Source organism: Pseudochaenichthys georgianus, unplaced genomic scaffold (assembly GCF_902827115.2).
Source record: "Pseudochaenichthys georgianus unplaced genomic scaffold, fPseGeo1.2 scaffold_2376_arrow_ctg1, whole genome shotgun sequence".
NCBI lineage: Eukaryota > Metazoa > Chordata > Actinopteri > Perciformes > Channichthyidae > Pseudochaenichthys > Pseudochaenichthys georgianus.
In genome coordinates, this window is record NW_027262953.1 from 6,997 (window position 1) to 15,000 (window position 8,004).

The 8,004-nt window shown below is 44.4% G+C and overlaps 1 protein-coding gene across 1 annotated transcript; it reads left to right on the plus strand.

The window, feature by feature from the left end:
• Positions 1 to 1,324: 1,324 nt before the first annotated feature.
• Positions 1,325 to 4,308, plus strand: LOC117442045 (discs large homolog 1-like protein). Its single transcript, XM_034078039.1, has 3 exons — positions 1,325 to 1,354; positions 1,437 to 1,589; positions 4,105 to 4,308. Exons 1-3 carry the CDS (start codon positions 1,325 to 1,327, stop codon positions 4,306 to 4,308), a joined length of 387 nt encoding a protein of 128 aa, XP_033933930.1.
• The last annotated feature ends 3,696 nt before the right edge of the window (positions 4,309 to 8,004 follow it).

Consider the following 8,004-nt stretch of genomic DNA (forward strand, 5'->3'; position numbering starts at 1 on the left):
AAACCGGCTCGAGATACTCTTGTTGTTATATTCCATGGAAAGCTTTTAACGTCCCGACAGCAATGAATATCTGAAGTGCTTTGACAACAAATCCATAACAAAACATGTCATCCTCTCTGGAAGCCGTGGCGCTGTAAAAAGCACGACCAATCATCTGAGCCGGCTGAAGTAACTGGACGGCCTGCCTGCCTGTCAGCCTTCCATCGGGGCACACACTGATCTCTGCCCTCATTGGTCATGTGCGTGTTCCTGTGTGTTGGGGGAGGGGCTCTGTGAGGAAGGGGCAGATTTTTCCGGCTGTGTATTTTCTAATTCTAGCCACTCGAGCCGGTTTCTCCAAAATTACCTGCCTTACCTTTAATTATAACTCGTTTGTTTAATTACATATTTGTATCGAATCCTTTTTAACTTGGAAATTATGAATTTAAAAAATAAATAATTGTATTGCACAGTTATACTTTTAAATCCTCATATTTTCTTAAATAAAAATATTTGTACTCTAAAATGTAGAACCGTCACACATTTCTTTGGTTTTCTGACCACTCTGTTCGACCAACATGCTCTTATTTTGGTTTTCAATAAAAAAAAACGTAAGAAAATCTTCAACGCTGGCTTAACCAGTTAAGCCCCCGGCGGCAAAAACACGAAATCTGCAAGAAACGGCGTCTGAGGGTTTCTTAACATTGAACAAACCATGAATGTGTCATAATAATAATATATAATATTTGTATAGCGCCTTTCAGGAAACCCAAGGTCGCTTTACAAGTCGGGTAGGGGGGGGGGAGTAGGGGAAAAAAGGCAGACAGGTTAAGGGGGTGGGCGGGGAAGTAGCGGAAAAATAAACCTATTAAACTAACTATACAGTGGGGAAAGCCTCGGTAAAAAGGTGCGTTTTGAGGGCTTTTTGAAAATGTCCAGGGTTCATACTCACTTAACAGGAAGAAACTCCGCTACCTGACGATATGAAGCACTTTCAGCTTAACGAAACACAACTCTAACGCCAAGCCTCTGAATTATCCCTGAGAGACAAAATGCTAACGCACTTAGCACAGAACTCACGGTAGAAATACTTTATTACTTATCGGATCTGCACAAACAAGATATCAGATTAAAGCTGATATTCCACAGATTATATGGGTATAAGGATCATCACTGCGCGACCACAACTCAGGCAGTGTCCTTTGACAGCTCTTTGGTCTCGGCCATAGTGGAGTTTGTAGGAGACCAAATACTTATTTTACCGAGGAATTTACCAATTAATTCATTACAAATCAGACGATGTGGATTCTTTCCCCCGTCCTGTCTCTCAGAGTTGAAGTGTAGGATGAACATTACAGGCCTCTCATCTTCTCAAGTGGGAGAACCTGCACAGTTGGTGGCTGACTAAATACTTTTTGCCCCACTGTATTTGTAACACCCTCTTGTCCCTCCTGCAGAAGTACCGGCAGCAGGATGAGGACTCGTCCCCTCAGGACTCGCCCCAGCTGACGGAGGAGGGTCCGGAGCTCGTTCAGGTGGAGGAGAGAAACCTGTCGCTGATCGAGAACGTCCACGGATACGTAACTCACGCTCACATCTCCCCTATGAAGGTACGGCGGAACATACACCACCCCTCTCTTTGTCTTCACTGCTTCTCGTTTCATCAGAAACATTATTTTTTTTAATGGACTTTTTTTAAGATGCTTAAATATATAATACAAATCTTTAATTCTGTTATTCGTCGGTGAAATATATACGTTAGTTATTCATGATCTGTATTCCTTTATCTCGGTCTGTATATGTGCTCATTCACAGCTTCACTTAGAACCAGAAACATTATTTTAAATCACTAAAACATACAGTAGCGAGTGTTGAACTGACTTTACATCGTTTTAAACCCACTGTAATGTGTCGACAAAGAAGAAGAACTGTTTAATCTTAAATGTCAAAGCAGAAAATCCCCTTCTTTCATTTTAACGTTTCTATATTTTCAGCATTTTCTCACATCTGTCTTTCCTGGTTCCTCTTTATCTCTGTGTGTTCATTAAACGCCTTGCAGGAAACGCTTTGATCAGAAACATTAGGAAGCATGTCCTCATTGCAAAAATCATAATGCGTTAGTGTTGTCACCATACCGGCATTTTGGTTCCGATACCAAGTCAAGAATTGCGATTCCGATTCTTTTTCGATACTTTTCTTAAAAAAAGGGAAACAGTCTTAAATGTAATTATTGTGCTTTATTTCACACCAGAACCAGAACTTTTAAACAATGAGAACAATAAATTAAATAAATGACTAGAATTTGTATTAAATAAAATTAAGCATCATCTCAAACAACTTTTTTGTTTTTCGCTTCTGGCCTCAACAAGCCTAGGCGCAGCGGCTTGTTGCACTCCCACTCGCAGCCATGCTTCTCGCTTTCTCACATGCTCTGGCAGCTAGCGCGTGCACGAGAGAGGGGAGGCACTTAGTGCGTGCACGAGAGAGGGGAGGCACTTAGTGCGTGCACGAGAGAGGGGAGGCACTTAGAGCGTGCACCAGAGAGGGGAGGCACTTAGAGCGTGCACGGGAGAGGTGAGGGACTTAGCGCGTGCACGAGAGAGGGGAGGCACTTAGAGCGTGCACGAGAGAGGGGAGGCACTTAGCGCGTGCACGAGAGAGGGGAGGCACTTAGCGCGTGCACGAGAGAGGGGAGGGACTTATAGCGTACTTGAGAGGCGAGTGACTTAGAGCGTGCAGGAGAGGGGAGGGACTTAGAGCGTGCTTGGGAGGGACTTAGCGCGTGCACGAGAGAGGGGAGGCACTTAGAGTGTGCTTGAGAGGGGAGGGACTTAGAGCGTGCACGAGAGAGGGGAGGGACTTAGCGCGTGCACGAGAGAGGGGAGGGACTTAGAGCGTGCTTGAGAGGGGAGGGACTTAGAGCGTGCTTGAGAGGGGAGGGACTTAGGGCGTGCTTGAGAGTGGAGGGACTTAGAGCGTGCAGGAGAGAGGGGCGAGACTTAGAATGTGCTTGAGAGGGGAGGGACTTAGAGCGTGCTTGAGAGGGGCGGGACTTAGAGCGTGCTTGAGAGGGGCGGGACTTAGAGCGTGCTTGAGAGGGGAGGGACTTAGAGCGTGCAGGAGAGAGGGGCGGGACATAGAATGTGCTTGAGAGGGGAGGGACTTAGAGCGTGCTTGAGAGGGGCGGGACTTAGAGCGTGCTTGAGAGGGGAGGGGCTTAGAGCGTGCTTGAGAGGGGCGGGACTTAGAATGTGCTTGAGAGGGGCGGGACTTAGAGCGTGCTTGAGAGGGGCGGGACTTAGAGCGTGCTTGAGAGGGGCGGGACTTAGAGCGTGCTTGAGAGGGGAGGGACTTAGAGCGTGCTTGAGAGGGGAGGGACTTAGAGCGTGCTTGAGAGGGGCGGGACTTAGAGCGTGCTTGAGAGGGGCGGGACTTAGAGCGTGCTTGAGAGGGGAGGGACTTAGAGCGTGCTTGAGAGGGGAGGGACTTAGAGCGTGCTTGAGAGGGGAGGGACTTAGAGCGTGCTTGAGAGGGGAGGGTGAGTCAGGAAGTGAGTCAATGGGGCAATCACTAAACACACCTTCAGAGCACCATAGACCTCCAGAGCAGGGGACAGGAAGTGAGTCAGGACTCCTTCCTCTTTAAACGTTGCTGCGTCTCCTTTGAGTAACATTGAGCTCAGATCCAATCGTTCATGGTTTTAGAAACAGAATCTATTTTTAGAACATGTTTTCAGAACCTCCTTCTCCCTCACCTGTCTCTCCTCACCTGTCTCTCCTCACCTGTCTCTCCTCACCCGTCTCTCCTCACCTGTCTCTCCTCACCCGTCTCTCCCCTCTGTCTCTCCTCACCTCCTCCCGCCTCTGTCTCTCCTCACCTGTCTCTCATCACCTCCTCCCGCCTCTGTCTCTCCTCACCGGTCTCTCCTCACCTCCTCCCGCCTCTGTCTCTCCTCACCTGTCTCTCATCACCTCCTCCCACCTCTGTCTCTCCTCACCTGTCTTTCCTCACCTCCTCCCGCCTCTGTCTCTCCTCACCTGTCTCACCCCTCTCTCTCTCTCTCTCTCTCTCTCTCTCTGTGTTTTGACCCTCGCGAGACTCCGTCCTGCTCCTTTTGTCCCGTAGGAAGTGGCTCTGGAGTCGATCTTTGACGGTTCCTCATCGTTCCTCCAGGACCTCCCCTCCCCCTCCTCCTCCTCCCTCTGTAGCCCCGGAGAGGACAGCCCCCTCCCCTCCTGCTCCTCCAACCCCTACCCCTCCATCCAGGTAACCCCCCCCCCTCCCACCCACCCCAACACCTCCTTCACTCACCTGGCTACGGACGCTTAAAATAATAATATATACTTTTTTGATCCGTCACAGCAGCAAAGAAGACGATGCACAAAAGTGTATTTTCTAAGAGACCTATTTAAAAAAATTAAATATATCCAGTATATCAACCTATTTTACGTTCAAATTTAAACCAATTAAATTAGTTAAAATAAGATAAATATTAATGTATCCCTGTAGGGAAATACACAGGATATTTAAAAATAAAACCTTCAAATTAAAATTACAACAAGAATGGGAAAAGGTAAAATACAGATTTAAACATTTGGAAATTGAGGAAAAAGTCAAAACTTTGAGAGAAAAAATCTGAATTTAGAGATTTTCTGAAAAAAGTATTATTTTCTGAAAAATAGAATATATAAAAATAAAACGTTCAAATAAAAGTTAGAATTCACAATAACAACAAAAGGAAAAGGCAAAACTCAGAAGTTGATTCAAATCTATTCCGTTTTTAAATATAATTGTTAATAAAAGAAAAAATATATTTATGTTAATATTTTTGCAATGGTAACATTTTCAGTAATTTATTACTATTTTGAGATTTTCAGGAAAAAAATCTGAATTTTTTAGAAAAAGTCAAAATGTTGAAATGTTTGGGGGAAGTGTCTTCAAGGTCACATGACTAGGTCCAATGCTATTGGTTAACATTGGTTTCTGATGTATTTATTCATTAGTTTTTTTAAATATGTTTCTATACACTTCTATAAACAGCAAACCTTAATCATAATTTACGTTATTTACACGCTTTTCTTTCACTCGTTTGTTTAAATGCTTGAAATACTTTGTGAATTACTCGTCCCACTCCAGGATGGTTTTGGTGTTCTGATTTCTCTTCGGTAAGAAAGCCAGTTATTATTATTTCTCAATGTTGACCTTCAACAAGACGCACGATGTGTGGTTTTGTCGGGGGAAGGAGTCTCTTCGTATTAAAGGGTAGACCGCGTGATTGAAATCCCGTTACCTGCAGCTTTCCTCCTGGTTCAATTGGGACAGCTTCCATGTGATTCTGTGCCCCGCTTCGATTCAGACTGAAGTATCTTAACAACTTTCGGACGGGTTGGTGATGTTCTGACTTTGGAATGAGTGCTTTCCTCAGGACAACATGTTGGAAACGCAGCAATAAAACATAAAGTAACCAAAGCTGCCAGACAAATGTAGTAGAAGTGAATGAAGGGAGGTAGAAGCATGTCGCGGGGGCTAAAAGTATTAAAGAGCATGTTCCAAGGTATTACATGTTGTAGCTTGTTTTCAGTGAGTATCTGAATGGTCCAGAGAGGTTGTGTTCTACAGTCTGCCTGACGCCGGTTGCTAAGCAACATCGTTATGGGGAAATGCAAGTCTGCGTCCAAACGGTTGGAAGATAAGGAGGAAGGACAATCAATACTGTACATAGTCAATGTGAGGGAAAGTGTGTTGCCAAGGTAACCGCATGGACCCTGGCATGTCGAAGAAGACCAGAGGACACGGCGTGCAGGATTTGAGTAAATGTCCAAGCTTTGTGTTTTCTGTCGGGACTCCGATGTGTTTCTGTCCGCCGCTTCGATTCAGACTGAAATATCTCTTTTGGACGGATTGAGATGAAGTTTGTGATTTCCTAACTTTTTAATCAGTGCTCTCATCAGGACAACATATCAATGTCCCTGCAGAACTAAAGATATATCCATCAGCTTCAGGACCTTTTCATGGGTCAACGTGCAAGCATTGTAATGTGTAAGGTAGCTTAAGCTGCCAGAGAAGGGTAGTGGACTGAATGAAAGGAGGTCGAAGCATGCCAACGAAGGACCAGAGTGCATGGAGTAAAGGATTTGAGTAAATGTCCAAGCTTTGAGTTTTTTATACGTGTCGGGATTCGGTTCACTGCTTCGATTCAGACCGAACGATCTCAACTACTTTTGGACGCATTGAGATGAAGTTTGGGGATTTTCTGACTTTTTATTTATTGTTTTATTGTTGAAAAAGCCACAGTGAAACATGAAGTAACCAAAAAGCTGCCGGACCAACGCAGCGGAAGTGAATGAAGGAGCAAAGGGAAGACCGTGGAGTCCAGTATTCGAGCGTTCGGTGGACTTCTTGAGATCTCCACTTCCTGCTCCTCGTTGTTTCCTCAACGTTTGAAGTCTCCTCCTCCTCCTCCTCCTCCTCCTCCTCCTCCTCCTCCTCCTCCTCCTCCTCCTCCTCCTCCTCCTCCTCCTCCTCCTCCTCCTCCTCCTCCTCGATAACGCTCTGAATGGATCCCTGAAAAGGCTCTGAAGGCTCTCTTATTCTTTGTTATTTCTTTCGTCTTTCTTCCTCCGCCTCTCGCTCGCGTTCCTCGGAGGAGGAGGAGGCTTCCTGTACATGGCCTCCGAACACAAACAGATTCCCAGCCGCTCTGAGTCTTCATCACGAGACAGAGGTCGTGAAATGACTCGTCACTAATGCTCCGTCGCCTCATCTCTGCCGCACTGTATCCCCGGCTGCAGCAAAGCATTCTGGGAGGACAGAGCGACTCTATTTATAGCCCACAGGGTGCCAGTCGTGCCTGGAATATCAGGGACATCATGGAATATCTGAGGAAGCTTTTTCCAGGCCGAGGAAGAAATGGATGCAAACATTTAAAGACACAAAACATGGCTATAAATAGATACCAACTAGTAGATGGATCCACAGCATTAACAAGACTCTAGAAAATGACGGTATAATACCATGTGATCCTAATAAAGGGTTTTCACAGGGCAGTTAACAGACCCAATGCCCCCCTCTTTTATCATGCTCTCAGGGGCCACATTTTGAACATTTTCAGGTTGATATTATACTATGTAGTGTCTCTACTGTGACATGTCTCCATGCTTTAATGTTCAAAAAGCACCGTTTGTTTCTCATACTGCCTGTGCTGCAGCACCTCTTTTCACCCTCCGTCTGAAACCAGAGCCCAGTCTGCTCTGATAGGTCAGCAGTGAGATTTTTTTTAAATAGTCAACATTTTAGAGATTTTCAGAAACAATTCTAAATGTTGAGAAAAAATACAGAATTTTAAGATTTTCGGAGAAAAAGTCAGAATTGTTAAATTTTTAGATTTTTATTTTTTAATGTTCAGATTTTCAGAAATAGTAAAAACTGAGATTTCCAGTAAAACGTAATCATTTGGATAATCTTTTTTTTAAATGCCATAATCTTTAAATGTTCTGAATTATACAAATGTCAGCACAATTTCAGAATTATTAGACTTCCCCCAAAAAATCTGAATTTGGAAATGTTCTGAAAAAAGTCAGAATAGAAAGTTCAGATAAAAGAGAATACTAAGATTTTCAGAAAGAAAAAGCTTCAGAATAATATAATATAATATTGGGAGGGATGAAACCCTCTTTAATGGTCACACATGCAGAGCACACAACCCATCCTAGTACCAGGAGTCTAGTACCAGGAGTCTAGTACTAGGATCTCAAAAACCAAACTCATGGAGAACCACAGAGCTCTTTACTGGGGCCACCATTCTTCCATTTTCATAGGATATTATCTCCAGGAAGAAATGTCCATCGTTAAACAGCGTTAATAATTCATTGTATTTATGTTGGTGCTTGACGTTACATGTTGCATATATCCGACATGTAGCTCATCAATACTGTGGACAATTCCCACGGGAGCAGTTTAGGGTGAAGTGTCTCGATATTACGTCGCTGTCCGTTACACTCCGCGATAAATCACCATTTTGCCACA

Excerpts from the sequence above, each read along its gene's own strand:
- LOC117442045 (XM_034078039.1), top strand. The coding sequence starts at position 1,325 with ATGAACATTACAGGCCTCTCATCTTCTCAA. Across the intron at positions 1,355-1,436 it reads CAGGCCTCTCATCTTCTCAA|AAGTACCGGCAGCAGGATGA; the intron begins GTGGGAGAACCT and ends TCCCTCCTGCAG. Across the intron at positions 1,590-4,104 it reads CTCACATCTCCCCTATGAAG|GAAGTGGCTCTGGAGTCGAT; the intron begins GTACGGCGGAAC and ends TTTGTCCCGTAG.